The sequence below is a fragment of the Leuresthes tenuis genome, unplaced genomic scaffold (genome assembly GCF_036924035.1).
Source record: "Leuresthes tenuis unplaced genomic scaffold, fLeuTen1.0.hap1 SCAF_23, whole genome shotgun sequence".
NCBI lineage: Eukaryota > Metazoa > Chordata > Actinopteri > Atheriniformes > Atherinopsidae > Leuresthes > Leuresthes tenuis.
In genome coordinates, this window is record NW_027325377.1 from 8292876 (window position 1) to 8317956 (window position 25081).

General features: G+C 40.9%; 1 protein-coding gene across 1 annotated transcript in view; it reads right to left on the reverse strand.

Moving 5' to 3' along the window:
* Positions 1–1462: 1462 nt before the first annotated feature.
* The window catches only part of large1 (LARGE xylosyl- and glucuronyltransferase 1), a 79719-nt gene continuing 56100 nt past the window's right edge, over positions 1463–25081 (reverse strand). Inside the window, exons 7-15 of the mRNA XM_072377575.1 lie at positions 18775–18879; positions 16474–16586; positions 14001–14126; positions 13437–13592; positions 9050–9213; positions 6566–6844; positions 6307–6453; positions 5281–5476; positions 1463–4457 (exon numbers count right to left, since the gene is read on the reverse strand). Coding sequence (XP_072233676.1) covers positions 4260–4457; positions 5281–5476; positions 6307–6453; positions 6566–6844; positions 9050–9213; positions 13437–13592; positions 14001–14126; positions 16474–16586; positions 18775–18879 — 1484 coding nt within the window. The 3' untranslated portion in view covers positions 1463–4259. The remainder of the gene's footprint in view (positions 4458–5280; positions 5477–6306; positions 6454–6565; positions 6845–9049; positions 9214–13436; positions 13593–14000; positions 14127–16473; positions 16587–18774; positions 18880–25081) is intronic.

Below are 25081 nucleotides of genomic sequence, written 5' to 3' on the forward strand. Positions count from 1 at the left end.
GTTAAACTTCGAATAGAATTTAAAATTCTTCTCCTCACATATAAAGCTTTTAATAATTGATAGTTTTCCAACAGAGCACTTCACTTTGCAGACTGCAGTTTTACTTGTGGTTCCAGGTGTTTCTAAAAGTAGAATGGGAGGCCAGCTGCCAGTCCAGGTTTGGGAAGCAGACACTTTCTCCATCTTTAAGATTAGGCTTAAATCTTTTATTTTTGATAAAGCATATAGATATAGATGGCTCAGGTGGCCATGAAACATCCAATAGATATCCTGCAATATGCCTATTGAGACCTCCATGATGCATCTCTCCTCTCTTTTACTTTTCATGTGACGTTGTTGTCATTAACCTGTGTTTCTCTTTCTCAGCAGGTATCCCTTGCCTAGTGTTGTGGTGCCCGCTGTCCCCTCTTTGCTGTCCTCTCAACCCCCAATCAGTCGAGGCAGATAGCTGGCTCCCTAGTTTGGATTCTGCTGGAGGTTTCTCCCTGATCAAAAGGAGTTTGTTCTTTCTACTATCGCCTCATGCATGGTCGGGGCAGGCGATTGAATCAAAGAGATGTTTCGATGCAATCTGTTGGTTTCCTTAGATAGGCAGCTTTTTTTTAAATTGTTTTTGTATGACTTTGAATTAAATGAATTTGATTTGATTGCTTTACAATGAACTGGATTGTAATTGGCTTGAATTGGACTGTATCTTTGAAGTGCCTTGAGGTGACAGTTGTTGTGATTTGGCGCTGTATGAATAAAACTGAATTGAATTGAATATATTTAGTTGGATTAGGATCAGAGTGTTTGGATGCCGTTCATGTGACTGCTTCATGTGTGCGGTCTGACCCTGCAACGATCACCGTTTTCTCTCTTCTCTCTAATGATATAGCCATATAAGTAAGGGATTTCAAACTTGAATTACTACAAATTATTACAACTTGAATTACCTCGAATTTTATTATGCTCTGTTGGCAAAACTCACGAACACATTTCAAACACTTGTAAACAAAGAAGCCTGAGCACTAAAGGAGCACGTCACGGAGCAACAATACATATCACTGCCCTTAGCTTGGCGCTGTCTTACCAGTCTTTGTTACCAGTCACTATTTCCAAGTACAACGACTGACAAATGTTTTAGAAAATCATTAAGTTGATCAATAACATCCGGTATATTTGGCCTGCTTTAAGACAGATTTTATCAGGAAGGTGCACTAAAGTAATTCATCATTCGACTTGCACATTCACACAGCTGTTTACACAGGCTGAGAAGAACTCCCTTTGAAGAATGAACTGGTTTCGACTTATAAAATCAGCAGAACGCTCCATTAAGTCTAAGAGGTTGTAACTCTTGGGAATTTCAGCAAGTTTCAATGCAGCGTTGGTATGTGTGTGGAGTAGGAGTGCTTCCCCTGGGTTCACGAGGCTAAATTGATATTCATGGAAACAGAAATGATGAAAGAAAAAAACACAGTAGAACGTTTGACTCGTTGCTTTTATTCAGGTAGCAGCATCAGTCAGCACTGTCCTACTTCCACACTGCAGCCCCTCCCTGCCCCACAAAGCCACACAACCACATTCAGACTTCCCACACATACATACTGAATATCAGACAGACCAATCATTCATTCAGCTTTTTGAAATTCCCAAACACACACAAACCTGCATCAAGCCCTTCTGCAGCTTTCATGTACAGGATGAGAGACTGCAGTAATGACAGAGAGATAGAGAGAGAGAGAGAGACCCAGACAGTACATACAGTACAGAGAGCAGCCTCTAGCTGCTCACAACTGTATGCACTGACATCTTTATCTGAGCTCTCACCTCCAACAGATATTCCCTGGGTCTGTGCCTGGGTCTGTTGACTGACATCTTAGTTTGTAGGACTTCTCATCTGTGTTGGCTTAAAGTTCAACACTAATGTTCTGACAGTCAGTCTCAGTTTTCAATAAGTTTTCAATCTTGGTTTAAAAAAGGCAGGACATATGAGACTGAACTTGCCTGAAACCTTATTGTTAAAATAAGGTTTCTGAGATACATTCGAACCTTATTCCCCTCCTCCTCAGAGCCGCCACCGTGTGTCACTAATGAATGTGTGCAAGAGGACTCTGCAGAATCTGTCCCTCATGATAACAGTGGCTGAAGTCACACTGTTATTAAGCATCTTTCCTCCCAGCATGTCAAAGCAAAGCCAAGAAAGCAGCTTGAATATTTTCCAACACATGATCTTAGAGAGCTGTGACAGCAGCCGTTCCTGATCAGTTTGACCTATGAATGTCCCGAATGGTTGAAGCAGTGTGATGAAGATCTCACAAACGTGAAAGTTCTGTCTCATTCAAACTCCATTGAAGCAAACCAGTGCATTAGCTTATGGGGTGTTTTTAAATACCTGGTTAAAATATGACTGTTGTGCCTAAATTGCTGAAGTTATAGATGCATCAAAGAGAACCAGATTAAAAGATGGCACATTTTTTATTTGAATGACAGATGCTCAGTTGTAAATATGCTGAAAGCTTTTGAAGCCTCTGGTAATTTTAACCCACAGAAACTGCTCATTACTATCTATCCAAACTGAGACTCTGGAGAGAATACTTGACTGAGACTCCCATCATCTGAGCTGACTGACTTCTTGTCAATTGTCTCCTCAAGACTCTCTGAATGCTGTTGCACTGAATGGCATTAAGGAACAATTCAGTTTGTATTCACTTTCTTTAAAAAGCTGACCTTTTCCAATAACTGTGGAAAAAAAATGTTCCATGGGCCAGTGTCCAACAATGGATGGAAACTGTAGTTTAGGAATACTGTCACTGTGCTGAAACTGAAACAGAGCCCAGCTCTGTTCTTGGGGGGCTTAACCATGAACACATTAAAATACTTGGCCTCGTCTCTTATTTTCCACAGTGGTCACTTGCAGCATGAACACATTTCATGTTGCCCAAAAGAACAACAGCTTTGTCTGTCAACACTTTAAAAGTGTCTACAGAAGATCTTCTACTACAAGCAAAGTTTATATATAAAATTTCAAGAAATGGAAAGTCTGCAGACTGGGCTTGAACTTAACAGAAGATTTGTGACAGCAGAAAGAAAGTCAAGATCTCAGCCCACGCTGGAACTGGTTGTCCTCTGAAACTCCCAGAAGTGCACAGTAGAACCCTGCCTCCCCAACACACACTAGGAGGTGGCACTGACTGATGGGCAGAGGAGGAATGTGTGAGCTCGGTGACTGCTCCTACCTCCAGCAGGGGTTTGTGCAGACTTTCCTGACATCACATTCAAATGGAAATATGCACATGGCAACAGCTGCTGTCAGATTCTGTAGTGGTAACAAGACGGACGAAACGCTCTAGCAGCATGAAACTGATGTGGAGATACCCTGAATATCAACTGAATGGATGACCTCCAGCTATCTTTACACTTGTCATATGAGGAGGAGAATTTATTCTGATCTCTATCAGCTATGAGACAAATGAAGCAGCAACAGATGGCTGGCTGACAGGCTGCCTGCCACAGTATCTGAGTGTGTGTTTGTCACAATAAGATTTCCAGGATCTGTGTAGACATGTTTACTGCTTTGTCTTATTTCGCTGCCTACTGATGATTCGCAGCTGAGTTGGATTGAGCTGTCAGTCAAACGGCGGCGGCTTTTTCTGGCTTCAAGACGCTTGAGAGGATTTCCTTTTTGTAGCGTGCAAACACGCTGTAAGCCCACAATCCTTCACGTTCAGCTCTTGAAGATTTTTGCAAAGCACTATCCTGCAGGAACGAGCATACACAAAAACTCTCTCTCACACACACACACACACACACACACACACACACAGTCATACTTTTCATCTACCTGCACGTACACACACTCATACATACATAAAGTTACACACAGCAGACAAGTCTGTCACTGGTCTTACAAATATGGCAAGGCATTAAACTCTGTTTTCCTTTGCCTGCTGCAAGTCAGACATCGTGAGCTCAGGCCACACACAGCCGAGGTCCTGGCCCAGAAGAAACCAATGTCGTCTGTCACAGCTTCAACATCACAGCAGAAACACACTCCTCCTGGATCACCTCTTCCATCCACAGCAGAGGACAAAGTATGGAGATAAAGACCCTTGCAGTCACACATTGGAGGGTCAAATGTTCTAAAAAAGTTTGATGGATCCGAGTCTCATAGGATCCCAGAGGCCCCGTGTGAGACATCTGAGCTCAGCGCCCCCTTTCCCCGTGCATGAACAGTGTCAGTAGTTCAGTGCTGGGGGTGTGAGGGTCTTCAGTGATAGCTAGCTGTTGTTCTCTGCAGTCATGTACTTGAGGGCGGCAAAGCCGTAGCGCCGCGACATGTTCTGTTGGAACTCCTCCTTGAGGGTCTTGAGGCAGACCCGGTACTGCTTATTGGAGCGGAACTTGGTGATGTCGAAGCTGGGTGCGTGAGGCATGTGGATCATGTAGGCATTGGGCAGAACCACAAACTCGTACTCCTGCAGAAGGAAAAGAGCAGGAAAAATGTTTAATCAGCACCATCAGCACCTGGAACAGCTGTTGTTTGGTAATTTTGGCGGTCCGTGAGCGAAGATGTATGTAGTCATTTGATACACTGACAATACAACATAGATTAGTGTAGGGTTAGTCAGTACTTGATATTCTTGAGGTTCCAGAAACAAGAAATGTTTTTTAAACGATCACATTCTAGTCTTTGAGAGACCTTAGCAACTGCGCCTTTTTAATTGTAAAATAACATCACACAGGTCTTTGCAAGGACAGACGTGGAGCACTGCAGCCAAACTTCTTCAGACCGCTTCACACAGCAATAAAGTCCTATCATAATTTGATGCATGCTGACTTTTACTTTTACTTTAGACAGGAGAGCTTTACCTGACTGCTTGCCTTTAGGTTCTTCCTGGTTTCATTTAAGCTTTAAATGCTGCATTTTTATTGCAGTTAACAACGCATGCAAGCTTTTTCTCTGTCCTATCAACCTTCTGATTAGTGTACAACTGCTGCACCTCCTGAACAAAAGTCAAACTGTTTTGGTATATCTCCAAATTAGAGCAATTCATTTAGTATGCACTGTGCAATATCAATAGTGACATGAATGTTGTTTTCTTTAAACTTCTTCAAACTCGCTCTCTCACAGTTTGGGTACAAGGCCCAATTCATACTGCGAAGCCAGACTTGTGAACATCAAGTAACAAATTGTGTTAACATATGAGGAATACTGAACCTTTCGGCTGAAGTAAGTAGGCGTTTGACTTAACATAACTCCTTTGGGAGATTTAGAAGTATAAAGAGTGGGTGTGTCACCTGTGCGTCCAGCTCCATGATGTGAGCCACCTTGTTCCAGCCAAAGCCCACAAAGCGGCGGTCATACTCAGGGCTGTCTCTCCTCACCATCACGTAGGGCTCAAAGTCAGCCTCCCACTGCACCCTATAGGGTGTGGTGGCTGTCCGCCATTTAGCAAAGTTAGTTGGCGCGTGGCCTTTAGTCCACACATGGTACCTGAACGGATGAGGAAAAAAAACTATGATTATGATGAGAAGAGATGCACTATATGTTTACTTCACCCTGCATTTCAAATCATTTTTAGTGGCTGCATTCCAACAGAGTTCATGAAGTTTTGCAGTTGGCTGCTGGTACCGGCACATCTGATGCTTATTTAAAAATGAGTTATCAGGCTCTTCGTTTTCATCTGGACTGAAACCAAAAATGTCCTCACAGTGATGCTGTAGCATTTGGGTTTGCAAATCAAAGACGTTATTTCATGTTAATGCCAATAGATACTCATCAAAATGCAGTTAATTGAATAATAGAATTTAATGACCTCCAGATCAACAGTGGTGTTTTTTTATGATAGCAGATGAATGAGGTGCAAACACAGGAATGTAAAGTGGAAAAGAGATGGAACTAGTAGATTAGTTTCACTTTCATTCTGGCACAGTGAAGAATAAATCAGTTCAGGTCAAATAAAAGCAATGAGACGATAATAAAATAACTAACAGAGCTTCAAGATTAAGGAAAGGCAACCGAATTTTCTTCTGACTATATGCAGTCATTCTTTGTCTGCCTTATAGTGCTTCGGATACAACTGAGCTCCTCCTGTTCTGATGCTAGCACAGTTCAACATGACATGATTGTGTTTCACAAGTTTCTATGATCGAGTTCTCCATCAGGAAACAACCACATAAAAGGTATTGCTCATCAGCTTTATGGGATTTTTCAGGCTAAATGTGCAACCGTTTTTCTTTATATTCATATAACTGTTATGACTGGCAGGGAAATAAACGAGCAGTTTTAGTGTTTTGTAGAGTGAAAATGTGAAAGTTTTGCACCTAAAGGTGAAGAGTGTGCCCATGTCCAGCTGGGACAACAGCTCAGCCTTAGATTTTGGGTAGGAAAGTCGATATCGTAGAGTTTCAAAGGCTGGAACCACCAGCGCTTTCTTGTTGTTGGCCATGTCCAGCTGTACAACTGACTTCCTGCAGACACAGAGAATTTTTACAGGGGTCCATGAACGAAAAATGACATTTATAATGCACTACAAGAGATCCTGTGACAACACTGGTGCTTTTGAGCAAGCTCTCATCTTACCTGAGATATTCGTAGAGGCCGTACATGGGCAGGAAGTCAATGTCTGATAAGAACATGTAGGGCGTGTTGACCTGCTGCATGGCCACATTTCGTAGCAGGTTGACTGGGTAAAACTGTCCCTCTTTGTAGACTATATGATAACCTACATTCCCACGACTCATCAACACTTCGGATCCCTGAGCGTAGCGCAGGAACTGCTGGGCTTCAGCGTCAGAGAGGTACAGGGCCAAGCTGATGGGGCCTTCCCAGTGCTTACAGATGGCCTCCAACATCTGGAGCCTGCAGGGGAAAGTTTGGCGGATTAAAAAAAAATATCTAGTGGTAATTTGTACATTTATAAAGAATAAAAAAGATAGATAAAATAATAAATATAATGTATCCAACATGTTTGTGTCTGCAATATATAAAAGTGTTGAGTGCAACATTTTTAAGGATTGTGGGAGCATTTGTGTGCTCCACTGTTTCCATGACAGTGTATTATCATGAGCATCTTCTGTGGATTCGTTTAGATTTTGAGGGACATTATTAATGACTGTGAGACGTCGTCAGTGGAACGCATTTACCTTCTAAGCGCTTTGCTCTGAAGCAGTTAATTTCAAGCATACTGAAATCACGTCTATTGGCTGCAAAGCTTAATAAATGCTGTGATATTTGTTACTTTTAACAAGTGTGGGGACTGACAGGGATGCAGCCACCGGTTTTCAGTTTCCAGTTATGTTCCTCCCAATTTTGTCTGAATTTCCAGGAAATGGCAAATGGCTGTTCCAGGTAGTGCAGTTCTGTTTTTTTTTAATTCAACTTAACAGAAACAAATAGACTCTTACATGGATAATTTTTAAATAGTCACTTTTCATAAAGCAGGAAAGGTCAGAACGGATTAATGCTGTTGTGCTAACGCAGAATGAAAAGACTGGTGAGACAACATGAATTTGATTAACCCATCAGTCTGTTCAACTGAAGCTATCGTGTGGTGATATCAGGTCATCTCTTCATATTCCAGGCTTAGTAAACACGAGGTCTTGGTCAGTCTTGTTTGTTGTAACTCTCCAGAAGTTTAGGCTTTATCGTACACGCTGCATCCTTTGCCAGCAAAAAGCAGTCAGAGTAGATATGCAATATCCTTAACTTTGTCAACCAAACTGGAAATGATATAATACTTCTTCCAGCACAGCAGTTAAATGCAAGCTTGTTCTGCAGGCTTTACAGTCACACGTTGGCACAGATATTTCTAGTTGACTTAACTGTGTTGACATGGTGTCTGCTCATCTACCAAGAAGAGTAGTCATTATGTTAACAAATTTCGCACTTCACGGGGATGTGCATAATTCTGTGGAGCTGCGTTCTCATCCCAGCCAGTCTGAGATTAAATATAATGTAATGCCTCCCCTGCTGAGGATTCTTTAAAACAGTCAAACCAGACATTCACTCAGTCCAGATCACACATCTACAGGAAATAATGAGAATTACTCAAACAACTCCCTCTAAAACGAAGTCAAATGAAATTTAAATTCAGTACAAACTACATGTTAACACAAAGCTTACAGCAAATACTTTATAATTCTGCTGCTCATTGTAAACAACAAAACAAACAGTTAAAAATGAGTATTTGCAAGCAGCTTGATGAAGTTTGAGGATATGATCTGTGGATTTTGTTTGGCTATCTAGAACTAATGGAAATTATTTTTATTCCGTCTAAAGTGGAGTGTTTCAAATCCTCTAAGAGCTGATCATTGTTTGGCTCATCAGATACTGTACGTCTGTCAGTATGCCTCATGGTGTCTCAGCATGATGTTCATCATGACAACTGACAATCATTCTACTTCGCTGCTTATAAGGAAACTCTGACGCATAAAACGCGAACCAGATTAGCCGCCCGAGTGCAGTCTAAGGCTGAATTCTCCATGTGCGTGCATGTACATGGTAGAGACTCTGGGAAGGGCAGAGGGAAGATTCAACACGACTGAGAAAACAGCCTGCAGTTCAGAGATGAGAACTGTGGAATTGGAAGTAGTCAAGGAGTCACCCTAAAGGGTCATGGAAGTTTTTCTGACGGAATAAAGTTTAAAATGAAAGTAAATCACTGATATCATCACTTAAAAATGACTGTTTAATTTGTTTAATTTTTTCCCTCTAATGTTTTCTCGGAATTCCTCAGCCCAGTTTATTTCCTATTTACACTCATGAGCCTACTATGTGCGGTCTGTCCAAGACTGAGACTGAAACCTCCCATTACAGTTTGTGAATTCATACTTAAGTGCTCCAGGGTGACCTAATTTCTACCAACTAAAGTCTTTAGCCAAAGCTTTAAGTTTGCACAGCAAACACATTTTTAAGCTCTGGGTTGAGGCTTCTTACCAAAAAAACTCCCTTAGGGTTGACTCGTCCCTTCAGTTTTATCTACATAGGATATTTCAGGATATTTTTCTAAAACTAAGAACAAAATTTCTCTTCAGCAGACTGAACTCTGTGAGTGGATTTCAGTACCTGTCCATAGACAGCTGGGCAACAAGAGTGACATCGGTGTTGTCGGAGCTGGGTTCATACTCATAGTGCAGGAAATAAAGATGTGTTCGATGGACGGTGAATCGCTCCCGGCGAAACTCATAGCATGGATCATCTTCATCAAGCTCTGACAGAGTCTTCTGGAGCTGGAGGCAAACAGGAGAAGGACAGAGAGACAGTTTATTTATCAGGGAGCCTGAGCTGCAGCTTCAGAGCAGACAAACTGACACCGACTTCCTTACATTACATGCTCCGCCATGCTTAAAACAAAGACAGGTCATTTATCACACAGAAAATGGAGCCAGCATTGTGTTCCTCTGTGGGGCCTGATTCAATAAACCATTGATAGCTGACAACCTTCTCGTTGAGAGGTATGAATCTCAGTTGGGTTCTTTCTTTGTGGAGTTTGCATACTGTCTCCATTCATGTGGGGGTTCTCTCTAGGTACTCCAGCTTCCTCTCACGGTCCAAAAAATTACATGTTAGGTTAACTGGTGATTCCAACTGACTGTAGGGTGTACCCCACATCTCACTCGATGGCAGTTGGGCTAGGCTAAAGCCCCCCTCCAACCCTGATTTGGATGAAGCAGGTGTAGAAAATAGATGGACAGATAGTGTTTGGCCTTGGCAGTGTATTTACTCTCAAAATGAAATTGTGTCGATTATTATAAAAATGAAAAAAAAGAAAGAACAAGAAATTATTTTTATAACAGAAACTCCAACATCTGACAGAAGTATTCATCATACTTAGAGTCCTGGCAATGGTTCAAAGGGTGTATTACATTCACATAGCACTCTTAACTTTCCCGTGGAGTCAGATGCCATGATATTTATGCTAGTTTAAGATCTTTCCAATGGGAGGCAAACACCATCACATTTTGGCTTTTGATGGGGTTTTTCAGAAAAAGTCCAGTGTTTGCATAATGCAGTGAGTAGTGTAGCAGGGAGCAGAGCCTTACCATTGTTTACGGTGGTGTCAGAGAGAGATTCGGTTTTAGCCACGTCCAACTACTCTGGTCTTTTCTGGTGACCCTGACCAGAGTAGTCAAACTCACCTTGGCAGCTTCTTATGGGGGATTTACAAACAGCATAGAAACATACTACATTGTAGCATACACGGAATTCCCAAAGACAGTAGATTGTTGTATTCTCTTATACTTCCTGATTACACTCTGCGTGTATGTTGCCTAAACCAAATCTGACGCCACTGTGTCTTAGATTTCCACAAACATCTTCTATTGTTGATCTTACCAGAGAACACCCAGACCCTGAACGATACGTGGCGCCTGACTGCTCCCTCACACAGTAGTGGACTGTTTCTGTCTCACTCTGCCACAACACACCACTGATACAAAACGTCTAATCCCCCATAAAACAAGCAGGGAACTGCCATATTTAATGGAAATAAAAGGGTTTTTTACTATTAATTCTGCCTGATTAGCTTTTGTTAACTTTCTGATGAGAAGTCACACAAACCTGACACAACACTTTTAGAGGACGCATCTTAAGCTTTCTGCACACAGTAAAAGTGATAACGGAGCAAAACCTCAACTACGACAGCATGTGGTCTCAGTTCTATTCAACTTCATTTAGCTTTAAGTAAAGATGAAAACTTGAGATGAGCACAGCAAAAGCTCAACAAGGTACAGATGTGCAAGACAGCAGAAAGGACATGGCGTGTGTTCCCTGGTCTGATTAGTGGAGCTGCTGTCACACTGTGGCCGTGAAGCAGTGTGGCCTGTTGTGTGCTGCTGGATCCAAACAGTAAGTGACTTCATTAGGCTAATCATCACTTTAATGGGATTAAAATTGCTGCTCAGACTCTGAAAAATTGACTGACCAAACTAATTCTAATTCCTGAGTTAAGTTCACTTTGGCAAAAAAATGGCCTCAGCACACAATGATAGAAAATTATAATGTGATTAACTGACCATAGAGCTGATACTTTAATTGACTTTATAGCCCATAAAAGCTTGTTCTGTGAAAACACAACCCCTGATTATACTGACCTCAATGGGAAAGATCAAGTACCTGAATGACAAAGTACTAAACAGTAGTGTGTTCATGTTTCATTTTGTCTGCAGTTTTTTTACACAGTAGGGGACACTGAGGCCTCCATCTGTTCTGTCCACACTGACACTGTGGAGGCTGCCGCTGTCACAATCCAGAGAGAACAAGAACCGGACTCTCAAATGCTGACGTGGGTGTCAGTCCTTCGCTTGATCTTATTCATTACAACTAAAGTCTGGTGACCCTGTTGCCATATTTGGCTACATTCTAAAGCAGTGCTTGTCAGCTACAGTGTAATGCGAGTAGACAAATAGGGGAATATTTCTTTATTTGTCATTTCATGAAACTTCTCTTCGATTCAATCCCCATCTCTGTATCTGCTTTTCCTGCAGCTCGACCAGCTTATAACAAAAATTCTAAAACTGAGGACGATCATGTAGTTCAAGTGTAACAACAAGAAAAAATAAATAAATAAAAATGCAGAAACCAAACATTCACATTACTTGTAGAGGATGAGTAATGCTCCAGAAAACCCGTAGCGGCTTCTTATAATAACTGCTGAGCTTTTCAAAAAGGTCTCATCAGTAAAAAATATGAAGATTCCAGTGTTGTGTAATGAAAAGTAGAAGCATGATGATCCAATTCTCACATTGTCTGCAATCAGAAAAGTTAATCACCCACGTTCCTCGCTTTGTGATCAGTATCATGGCAAAGAAGGAGAAGAAACAACAGAAGAAGAGCAATGGTCTGGTCTAACAGTCTGTTTGTTTCTTGACTAACAGAAAATACCCAGAAGTATCTGCTAACTGACAGGTGTGATACGAGTTGGTGGAATTCTCAAAATGCTGAGGAAAGCAGCTTCAACAGTTCCTGTATGACTTCCTTTAGCACAGGAAACATTGGAGTATCCTTTATAAAAAGGAAATGATTCCGTCTAACAATTCCAACGATCAAAGTTACAAAATAAACATAAAGATAGGATTTTGAGGTGGATATTAAGTCATTTTCTATATTTTGTTCGACTGAGGCGATACACATATAACAGTGCCTCAGTGAAACAAGTGATTTTCACACATTCTTTATTGGCTCCAGCTGTGGTGTGCAGAGCAGGAGCAAGGTCGGGCCTACAAGAGTGGACACAGTTCACTTTTTATTTAGAGAAATATATTCATCCATTTGTGTATCATATACATCTGTCCAGGCAAAAAAAAGAGAAGAAATCAGCCTGTCTGATGAAAACCTTCCCATCAGAAACTGTTGTCCAACACAGCCTCGGTTCATGAACTGTGCTTAGATCTAGATCCATGTGCTATCATTTGAGTGATTATTCCAATGGGAGCAACTAAAACTTTAGACACTTTTTTTTACCCAGAGGAACTGAAATAACTGAACTGCGCTCAAGATCAGTTTCTGTGTCCTTAAAAGTGGAAAGGTGAAGGTTCAACACGCATGATTTCTTTGACAAGTACCCATCAAAATCCACCAAAGCACAGTCATATCGGTGAATCGTTGCAGAGTAGGTACATTTATTCTGCAGTGGCTCCCAGTTTGACATTTATTCAGCTCTATCAGTTTGTGCATGTTTGATTCAGGACCCTGCATCGGCTTGGAGAGTGCATGTACCATGTAAAAACACATCAGTCAGCTATTTGCACAGCTGTAGATGTGCCATTTCAATATTTTTTTTCCTGTATTTTCATAAAATGCACAAGCACTTGTCTACACAACACACCTCGGTGTGCAGCAGCAGCGTTTGATGCACTACATCCTCACAGACTTATGGCAAATTAATAAATGTTACGATTTTGTTCGAGCATAAATCTAATTTTGACAACCTCTGTGCCATGAAAATCTGGGCATCATCTGTGCATGCACACGTGATGCTATTCCTTCCCCTTGTTATAGACTTGTCTCCTGGGAGTTGGTGGCGCATAGAGGATAAAAATGTTACTACTGGAAAATAAAATGATGAAATCTTCTTGTTTCAGCAAGCATATCAGCGGTTAATAACCCTGTTTAAAACCGCTAAAACTACACTTCTCATCAGATACTGACTTAATGTAGGCATTTTTTCAGAAGACAATTTTCCTGTGCAGTTTTTTGCTGTATTGGAGTTTCCCTTTGGACACAGTGCTGCCTGGTTCAGGCGACAGATATCCGGTCCAACGTCTGCTGGGGTGCATGCACTCAGACAGGCAGAGAAGGAGATGTGATAGAGTCATTAACTCAACCAATTAACTCCTCCTCTCAACATGTTCCTCCCGCCAAGATGGAAATGACACAAACGATCCTACATTAGACTGAACGGTACAAGCATCTACCACTTTAAATGCTCTGCACACGCAACATTTCCACCTACATTCTCACTGTTGTGGTCAGCCTTGCTGGGACAGCCGAACAGCTCTCTTCGCAGCAGGTTGCCGTCATACTCCAGAAAGGTTAGATAGAGATTCCGGAAAAATTCCACATGCTTGTTCTTCACACGCAGCTTTTTGGGAGAGTTCCAGTGGATAACCTGTTCAGGAGAAGCACAGAAAGGGGGACAAGGGAAGTATCTCACTCCAAGCCACAGATGGGTTTTTTTGCCTCTTTGAAGCAAAACTTTGCAACCTTCTGAACAGGACATGCATTCAGTTAGCCAGTCTGCTCACTGTTACTTTCTTTCTATTCTTCTTGAGAAAAAAGGATGCATCATATGATGAATGGCACCCAGAGGAGTCCTTCACTATTCTTTTCTTATATGACGTGACTGTCCTGCTCCTGTGAACTGCTGACATGTTTAGACATGTTTTTGAAATTTACCCCAAAAAACAGAAGGCATCACTGAATGTTGTTTCGGCTAGAGATACCCGATCATTCGATGCTGGTCAGGTCTTACATGTCCACAGTGACAGAGTGCATGCTGGTGACTTCAGGGTCTCACCTTGAGGTCTGACACATCTTTGTAGCACTTCTCAGAGCGCGTGTGATCTGACAGCTGGACGTTCCAGAAGCAGGGCAGCTGGTGAACTAGGAATGGGTTCTGTTTGATCACAGCGTTGAAGATGTCCTGTAGACATAAGACACACACTTAGCATCATGTGCAGGCCAGCAGCATGGGCTATCATCTGACCCTAAACCTGCCTGATAGCCACACAAAGCTCTATTTATCCTCACCCTGCTTTTTGCATAGATCGAAGCAGCAGGCCCAATTTTAAATGCTCTTTGTCAGTCTTGTAGAAACTGTCTCAGGCGACGTTGCAAGTTGAGGTAACAACATTAAAGCCAATGATGGGAACAGTATTGAAAAAGAAAGTGCTTCTGCAGCTCGACTTCAGATGCAGGCACTAAAGAGAAGAACTTTTTTTTTAAGAGAGTTCTTAGGAGAGATGATAGCTTGCAGCAGTTTGATGGAAGTCAGTGTTTGGGAGGTTTTAGTCATCTGAAATTGGTTGGTACAGAAACAAACTGCACGGGATGGCTCAGAGGCTGTTTTGTCGACATCCTATTCTCCATCTTTTTTTGTTTTATGTATCAGAACTTGTGTTAACATACATTCTAGTTGCACTTGTTCTTGTAAAATTTTACACTTAAGTCGTATTTATATAAATATAAATCAGTCTTTATTCTCTCTGAAAAATCCCATTTTTGACATATCTAAATATGCTCAAGACATATTTTCTGCTTCAGTTTCTTTTTAAATAGCTTTAAGACAAGTTTAGGTACAAGTTTCTGTACGCATGAATTTCACAAGCTTTTGTAAGTCGTTGACACGATCCAGTTGTTCATCTAATTTCTGCAGTCTTGTCTGCAGCACAGTCATGCTGTGAAGAAGCTTTTCTTTCACACCACAAATGTGTGATGACTGCAGCGCTGAGCCTGGGAGGTCAGTGAAGTCTGCTGGAAATCCCAGCATCCTCATGATACCCGTTTGAGATTTTTCTTTGTGACATCACGGTACTGTCATGCACATGGTCAGCAGCACTTAAACAGCCATCAGTCGGTTGCTGTTAGATTCCCAGAAGCAGCCTGGACAGATGACACAAGACACATTGCGTCCATGGTTTCATACTGATGCCAAAGTGTGAGAGTACATCAGCAGCCTCAGCAGAAATGGAGCTTACCAGAGGGGGCCACATTTTTTTCAGGTCTTTGTGGAAGCTAAATACTGGTCACTTTGAAAAGGGTCCATGGGAATAATCTACATACCTTAGCAAGATTCACAAAAAAAAAAAAAATCCCTGATAGATTTGTTATCTTTATAAAACTCTGAGATCTTCACTGGAACGGTTAACCCATTTCTATGGTTTGGACAAAGTCTGGATGTATAGCAAGAGTTTAGTGGGAACTTTTAGAGGTCTTTAAGAAGATCTGAGTAATTGTTTCACCTTAAATAGAAATAACTCTTACAGATCCTCCCCAGCTGTTACTGCTGGTTTATTAGTCTGGACGGTTCCACCATTTGATCAGTGTTTTTAATGGCTGCTATTATTCAGGCTTTTATACAATATGTATGTGTTACTGCAGTCAGACAGAAGAATACTTTGAATTCCTTCAGAAATATGTTCTTTTAGTTTAATCTGACTTTTGACTTTGAATCTGCAGGTTCACAAGAGATGAGTCTCGGTGACAGATTCCAGCTTCCTAATGGGAGACATAAAGCCTCTGTTGCCTTGTGATGAACTCTGCGATATAAAAGTTTACGGTACTTTGGAGGGCCCACATGGCAGAAGGCAGATGGAATGCTGAAACAATTTCCAGCGCTTGTTCATTTTCCAAACTGCGTACCTTGCGGGACTTAACTTAATGAAGGTTTAATTAAAATCTCATAAATGTACCTCTCATCTAGATTAGCTCTAAATAGCTCCAAGATAAAGGAGAGACCTTTCCCGAAAGTCTCTGTCTGCCCTTACACTTCTCCACAATGATCACTGAGTGTGTGAGATAACACCTCAAAAAACACCTACAGTCAGATGGGGAAAAAAAAAGAACAGTCAGAACAAAGCCATATACGGCTGAACATAGAGACTGAGAGTTCTGTTGTACTGTGAGAGACAAAAGCATGCGCAACAAACTGTCCCAGCAGCTGACAGAGAGGAGAGCAGTGCAGTTTAACGGGAAGTAAACCATGAAATGTTGTACTAAAAGACCTGAGTACAGGACACCTTTTTTCCTACCCTGATGGGAGCTCCACTTTTATAGTTCAGTGTTCTTTCAGGAGTTGGGCAGCACTACTGCTGATGTTAAAACAGAAACGGTGAGCATCAGCAAACACTTGAAATTATCATTTGGAGCAAACAAAAGTCTTTGCCAAAGCTTAACTGGTCACCTTGGGTCCTGCAGTGTTTTTATGATGCGACCATGTGAAATGACTGATTTCGCCATGAGGTGTGAAGATATGTGTGAATGTGTGTTACCTGGTCTGCCAGGGAGGTGGACAGCATGCTCATTAATTCTCTTTCTGCAGTCAGCCTCCACATCTGCTCCCATCGGAGTTTCCGTAGTCGATCCAGGAGAAGCAAAATAACCCCTGGAAAATAAACACACAAATACACATACACTGTAGCACACGGTAGCGGATGAAACAGATTAGAATCTAGCTGCCTGGTGAAGGTGATAAAGTCCCATCATGAGGCTCTGAAACGCAGCCTTGTGTTTTCTAAGATAAAACCGGAGACTTAAAGCTTAAAACGGACATTGGGTGAAAACACAAATCATAATTCTCTCATAATCTTTGCTGCTAAGATACAACAGAAAACCAAAAACTTCTTCTTGGGTCCCTTGCTATTAAAGGAAATCTTCTTGGCAGTGACAAACTAAATCAAGCATGCAATATTCAGAGGGAGAGTCATGGAGAATTATGTTTCAGATCGGAGCAAACAAACCTTCTTTCACACCCTGCTGTGCTCCATCTGTTGCCACGGCCACACAGCCAACCAACCACAGCTCTACTGGAGGCTTTCTATCAAATTGCTGTTCTGTGTAAATGCAACATATGCCCCTCTGTTTCGGAGATCTGTCGTTCAGCCACACTGACAGGATGTTTAAGAGTGGAACACTGAGGCTTTCACATACGGACGTGATCAGGCTGCTGCAGCCAACCGTGCTATTTGTTTTGGGTTTCAGTCGATAGAAAGATTATCCTCCTGCTCCACAGAGCACCGTGGCCCCTGAATGAGGAGCTGCTGGATTAAAAGGCAGGGAAACCTTATAGGCAGGGAGAAATAGTTACAAGCTGTAATGAATCCAATCGATCCCACTATCAGCTGCACAAAGGCTTCTGCAATATTAATCCCTGATGCCTTTTTGAAAATGTTTTTCCACACAGCTAACAACCCGGGTGGGTACCAGAATATCACATTAACGCTAGTGCAAATACACCCTGCTCTCATAAAGAAGGAAACTGCCCAAAATATAATCACAACTATTTCATTTTAATCATCACCTGTATACAGTTTCTACGAGAAACATCCCTCCTAAAACTGCCTTATTAGAGGAAAAGAAAATTAAACAAGCAAAGATTATGAGGCAGCTCTCATCAGTACAGTACTGTTTCAAGAAAATTTGAACATATTATAGCATGAATAATAGCACAGTGAAGGGATTTGCAAGTAATTCAAACACTATATTTCTCTGAAAATACCACAACGACATGATGTGAAACACGACATTGAGAAATTTATGGTATTTTTTCTTGTATTTGATGTTGGCGTCAAATGTCCGAAATGCTCTGTGGAACATTAAATGATAAATTGAATGTACTTATATAGTGCTTTTAGTCTAGTTGACCACTGAAAGTGCTTTTACAAGCCACAATCACTTTTTCCACATACACTCATACAGCATGTCTTAGTCTGTACAGTGTTAAAGACTAGACCATGTCGTTTCTCTATCACACACATTCACACACTGAGGCACGCATCGGAAGTAACTCGGAGTTCAATGTCTTGCCCAAGGAGACTTCGATATGTGGTCAGGGGACACAGGAGTCAAAACACTGACCTTCTGATTGGCAGACGACTGCTCTGCCAATCAGAAGGTCAGCTTAACTTAAACTGAGACACAAACCTCAGTGTTACACCTGCAGTTTCACAGCAGAATATAACGAGGATTCATTTCTTTAACTTGAGTCCAGGTGTGAAGTCTACAGCTCTGCTATGGAATGTGGTCACGCTCAGTCTCCGGTGGAGATGATCTTAAGGTACACATTTTCAGAGATTTCTAAAACAAAATTAAATCTTAATTATGATCAGCATGACATCGTAACCGATGTGTGTGTACTGCTGCTGTTAATGACCGCATACACTAAGTCATCTGATCTTTTCTCCCAGAGTAGTGAATATTGCAGAAGGAAGCAGTAAAAATCTAAAGATGGTATCAGTAAGAAAAAGCATATTTATATTAAATATAACACTTTGTGTTTCTCACTTGTGATACGAACAATGGATACATTTGAATAATGCGATAATTCCATGCTGCTCTGACAAAAACAGCCCCAGTGACTACAGATAGACTCGTATTTCTCGGGTAGTGACAGTAAAACCAGTCAAGCATATGCATCTGTTTTAATCTTTTCAGCTGTGACTGAGCAGCACATCCCAAAATCACATGGTTAAACATAAATCTCGTTTTCAAAATCTTTCACAATAATCTTCTCATGTGAACCCATGTGGTGCCCACCGTGCTAACATGCCTACTGCATCTCATTATGTACTCACCCGTATTGAAGCCCCTACCCAGAGCTGGCCAAGGTCGATGGTTCTTCCACAGGTTCCCCAAGTACCAGTCACTCTGGTTCTCTACCAGACCCAGAACTTGCTGACCTGAACACAATACAAACACACACAACATGAAGGCTCTTAAACAAGCATTTTCTTCCTCTCCAGCTTCCATTTCCGGAACTCCGCCAGATGCATGGTCATCATTTCTTGTTTTTATTGATTTGATATTGATTTCAAGGTTTTAATTGAAGTCATGTAAAAAATACACAAAAAAAACCTGGGAGTTTTCTGTCAGTAGTGTGTATACTTTACATGTGATCCAAGTTCATGCGGCAACCAAGAGCTGATTTAACGATGAATTCCTCCAATCTACTCCTGGTTCATATACAACTACATAAGTTGAGCCCCCCCCCCGAAAAAGTTCAGATCAAAACAGTCGATATTAAGTGAATAGCATTTGGAGAATATGTGTATGTTCTGTCCAAGTTGATCACCACAGACACATGCCTGGCAGCCCTGAGAGGCTGAGATGTGTCAACATATTAGACGGCTAGCTAAAGTTTTTTTTCAGCAGATGATTGCTTGTCATACAAATAATCAATATCAAGATTTATTTGCCTCAACCCTTTATGTCTTTTATGACACTAAGCTAACCAATAAGCCAGTAATTTATCCAACCCTTATGAAGAATAAAAGCCATTTATTGGAAATAAAAACAAGAACATGAAGAAAATGACTGCAATTACATGATGAATTTGTTTATTGTGACAACCTAATAATTAGCATATGAATTCCGGAGTTTTTTCTGAAGTCCCTGTGATGTGATGCTGATGTTTGTTGGAAATTAAATGGAAAATCCCTCAAGGCGCCGAAGAGATATCATGTCTGTGATAATGGGATGGATGGACAGATGGATGTAACAGACAGTGAATTTGGCCATGGTCTGTATTTGAGCAATAAGACAGACAAAGAGACTGCAGGTGAAAGACTGTTAAAGACAGAGAGGGGTAATATGTACAATACTGATATATGATCTTTACACCTGATATGTACAAGAGCTATACTGGGATGACTTATCTGAATAAGGGAACATAAAGCTACAGGGTGTAAATAAAGTGCCATCACCATCAGCTTGAGCTTGAGTTTCAAGCAAAAGTGAAAAAACAGTACTGTTCAAAAGTACAAGCTCACATCAATATCTCTCTCATTCTAAAAGTGAAAACACTTTGTGGGAACTTGACCCGTTATATCCACAGTACAATCAATGAGAGCAAGCTTTGTTCACTGACAGACAGAAAAGTGACTCCATCACAGCAACAGAATGCAAGCAAAGGCCCCATCAAGACAGGGCTGTCTCCAGGGAGAAGTGGTGGTCTGTGACTACATCTCGGGAGGGAAAACCAAACCAAAGGCTCAGTGTGGGCTGAAACAAACCTGAGGAGAGTGCTGGGACATTGTCATATCAATAAGACATGAGTTTTCAAGTTTGAGCATCTCACAACTAAGATAGCAAGTATGAATGAAAAAATCCATATTCAAACATTCCTCTATACAACTGCCTATAGAAAAGAATTCCCAGAATCATGCTGGGATGATTTCTGCTGAAAAATGTACAACTCACTAAATATTTTCACGAGTAGCAAATATGGGCAGATATGTCAAACATTTAAGAACTGAATGATCACATATACATCTCATCCCATACTCACTTATATAACAATATCTTTTTAACCACATAAAAAACTCAGTGATAGGGTTCTAAAGATGTAGTATTGGCATAGCGATGTGAAAAGCATAGTTGCAAAGTACCTTATACAGAGATTACCAAGACAGAAGTAGACAGAGAGGCAACAGAAGGTTATAACTGAAGCAACCATGGAAATGTTGATTATAACACCATCATAAAGATAAAAACTGGACAAATAAGCAATATGGTCTTGTCTACAAACGTCTCTCTGCGGCTGGGATTAGCAAAGGCTATAACATTTGATTATTCCTTCTAGTAAAATGTTAGCATAGCAGCTTAAGAAGCTGAGCAGAACTTAACTAAAGGCATAATTTGCTGCTTTTAACCCAGGATGACGAAATAACGGAGTCACGATCTTTGGGTAATCGACTGGTTTTGGTTTCCCTGTGGTATGCAACATGTGCCCACAGAAAGAGATTGAATGATATCAGCAGTCAGGTCTCCTAGTTTAACAGAGCCACCACAAACATAATCCCTTAATCAAGTAGGCTTTCATGTCTGAGTAAATGACAAACCACCAGATGACTTTAACTGCCACCTCGAAAATGGCACTGCTGCATGAAGAGGGAGAGAGCAAACTGAACACAGAGCTCAGCTCATATCAATTTGAAGTCTCTGTGTCACTAGAGACAAAAGGTAGGAATGAAAAATAGGGGCAAGCTGAGGGAGATGAAGGTATGTAAGGGGAAGGGAGGTATGTGAGCATTTGGGAAAAAAATAAAAGTAAATCATGGAATGCAAGCTGGGTAGAGATAAAGGTCGAGGAGATAGGCATTAGAAAGAAGATAGGAGCCTGAAGAGAAGGGCATGGGTGTAGTGGTGGCAGCTTTAATGAAGGCTGTAAGGAAGATTAATGAGTGCTTATTGGCGCAGGCAGCAGAGAGCAGACAGCCCCTTCAGAGAGGCTGCAAAACAAAGAGCACAGATCCACCATCAAGGTGACGGGACAATAAGAGCTCACAAACAGGCCCGTGCTCTGTTTACTGAGACTTCACGGGGGGTCATTTGGCTGGAGTTCATCAGAACTTAGACTTTATAAAAGGTTAATTAATGTTGATAGCAATGAAGCAATAAACCTCCGCAATAATTAAAGTTAATGACATTTTAATCATGTTGGAACTCCATTAGAAAGAACCTATTGATTTAACTTAAGAAACGATAACTCATCATCTCAAGCAATTATTTTTTTTAGGTAAAAGAAATAGCTCCCTTTTATTCAGCTTCAAACAGGAAGGGAACATGGGCCAAAAATGTTCAAACTAAATGTTCATAAACACTTTGTACACACCTAATACATGCTGCAGGGTTTTACAAGTCAATCTAAGATGAGAACATTACCATAGAAAAGTCAAATTAATTGTCATTTCTTAGTTATTATCCGATCCTCTTCCCTCCAAGCTGCTGGTTTAGCATTTCTTCCATCAGTTATGGTGGAAGGGATGCTAAACATGATGTGAAAACATAGCACCATCACCACAACAGAGTCAGATGGGTAGACAAAGAAACAGTGGGACAACAGCATGCTCTCAGAGCACAGTGAGCCCCTTTGGAAGCCAACAACAGAACACAACCTGCAGCTTGGGAAATATCATTCAGTGGACTGAATATTTTCATCTCCAGATAGTCAAAAGCCTCAGAGGATTCTGAAACTACCGTCAGAGCAATTATCTTTTTTCTCCAAACACTGCTGGTTAAATTCCATTTAGCAGGAATTTGATTAAATCACCTGGTTACTGCCTTCTTTTACGCTGGCTGACACCAAATGCAAAAAAGACAACAGGAGGCAGGAGGAACAGAGCAGCTGTTTAACAGACTGAGACTCATTAGAGCTCCATGCTGTCTGTGCAGCCTTTACCAGAACTTTTTTATTCTTACTTTTTCTTATCTTGGATTCCTATTCATTATATTTGGTTTCAGCATTTCATTGATTATTGCAGCTTTCAGCAGCAGTTTTTTGTAAAGTTTACATTCCAGATCAGTGAATTGGGAGTGAAACTTTGACAGGACAACGTTTCTTACAGAAATCTCCTCAACCTTCCAGACTTTCCAAATAAGAAAAACATTTGTGCTCCTGACCGTGAAGCTTTAACCACATACTTTCTCAAAAAGAGTCAGATATTGGCTTTCCAAGTCAGAGAGCTATAACAGGAGAGAAAAAAGCAAAGTAAATCAATATCACTTTCCTTTGGTCCAACAAAAAGCAAAAGCCCTTGGCTTAAAGAAAATATCCCATCAATACAACATCAGTTCTCATTCATAGTCTTAAAATTCAAACTGTATCAGATACTTAATGCTTCAAATTAGATTTATACACATTACACCATTTAGTGCCAACTGATCTTGCAATTTACCAACTGATGAGCTGCTGTGAGAAATAAAGTTAGTTCTTGCTACTGTATTTAGGGGTTACAGTTTGCTCACTGGGCCTACATATGTTCTCATATGTTCAACTCAGCAACACAAAAGCCAAAGTCCTCACACAGCAGACCTCAGCATGCAGGCAGCAGAGGGAGAATGAGGAGTTCTTAAATTAGCTGAGCAGAGCTACCAGGAGACCGGTGGGAGTTCTCACACTGCAGAATGAGTGATGCTGATACAAGTAACTATAAATGCCAAGGCCGGTGTGGCCAACATCCAGGCTTGACTCCAGCATCTCGTCCTCCCACTACAGCCCACAAAGGAGCAGCGATTAACAAAAAATATCAGGATAAACACTGCATATGGGGGAAGCAAGAGAGTATTAACGGCACAAGTCAAGCTGTTGACATAGGCAACAGTAAAACCTTAACAAGGACAAAATGTGCTCAGAGTGAAAAATTATTCCATTTTTGACCCCAGGAAAGTCACAATTTCGAACCCTTTCTATCTATATCTTGATTAAATCTAATCAGGATATTTCTATGTTTTGGCTGGCACAATATAATACCATTGTCATGAATACTACAATAATCACATGGCACTTAAACTCCTGTCTTCCCTGTTTAACGTTCACCCTGAGAGCCAGTAAAGAGCATTAACTTTTGAAAATTCTTAAAAACCTCAGACTACGTTTAATAACTGGGTTTACTGTCTGATGCTTTAAATGAATAAAAAAATTAATAACTGCACGCCACCTCCTGCATCAGCACTAAGTGTTACTTGATAAATGGTCCACATTTATACCATCTGCCGAGGTTCGACAAAGAGCTTTACAATGTGTTTCCCATTCACATCACAAACATGCAGCACTTAAACACATGGAGTTGCTGGGGATCAAACAGTTACTATTAAAATGTCTCACACTGTGATAAATGAGATCAACATTGAAAGACAGTGACATCAGTAAATCACCTGAAGCCCTGCTTCCACCGTAGCAACTTTAAAAGGGACATATATTTTTAAAAACCCTAACCCTAACCCCTAACCCTTTTTCAAACTTGAGAGCACATTAGTTGGTTTCTAAAGTGACTGCCAACTCAGTAACAACACTGTTTGTCATTCAGTGAGCTGCTATGGGGACTTTTAAGGAAATGTTGCTGTACACCAAAGTACCAGCTCATAGCAGAATTATCCAGCTTCCTCATCTTTATCTCGACCAATTATTTCCACCCACAAAAGCACATGACTTCATAATCCGAATGACAAAAACTAATAACGAAGTGCCTTCTCTTTTCCTGTCAGTTTTGGAGGACCTCCAAACACAGCAGAGACATATATTCTCATAAAAATAACAAGTAATAAAATAAGGGAAGCAGGTCACCATCTCTGTCACAGTTCCCTTGAACGCCAAGTGATCAGCTAAAAAGCATTTCTGTCACATGAGGTTTGAACAGCTGAACAACAGAGAAATGGCATCTCATTCACTTAGAAAACTGCAATAAACTTAAGTGTTCCAAGTTCAAGGACAGGTAGGCAGGTCACACTGCCAATGCTCATGTACCATTAGCCCTGTAGATTATAGATGGTGGGGGAATGAGGGACGGCGTAATACCATGATGTACTCCAGAATGCTGTTATGGAGACTAGGGTGGAAGCCATTTTGCATAGAAGTGAAAATGTTGGAACGGCAACTTTCAGAAACATAGCAGATTTCATGTTTTTAAACTTCACCTGCAGACGCTGGCAGATGTAGTCTACATCTGGATAAAATCTATACCTATTTGATGATATGTCACGACTCTACCCTTTAAACTTTGCTGCTCATGTTAAGACAAAACCCGGTGACTGGCCTGAGAGCAGCCATTAGAATTAGTACCATGAAATATCTGGTGAAGAAATTTTCATTCTGTAAGCATTTGCTACAAAGAAATAAGACTAATGATGCAGGAGCAACATGGTTTATTACGCCTCACAATAGGAAAGCATTGGACAATAACACTGACATTTCTCTACTGAAGTAGGTGCCATTTGAAAGGTTGAGACTTACAGGAACATGAAAATAATAAATTCATGGGATTGAAGGTACCATTGTAAACCTCTTTTAGACAGGTTTATCCCCTTAGAGCTGGATAAAAATATTGTGATTTCCCGAAATATAAGCCGGAGGGCAAAATTCATTATCGTTACTTTCACCAAATC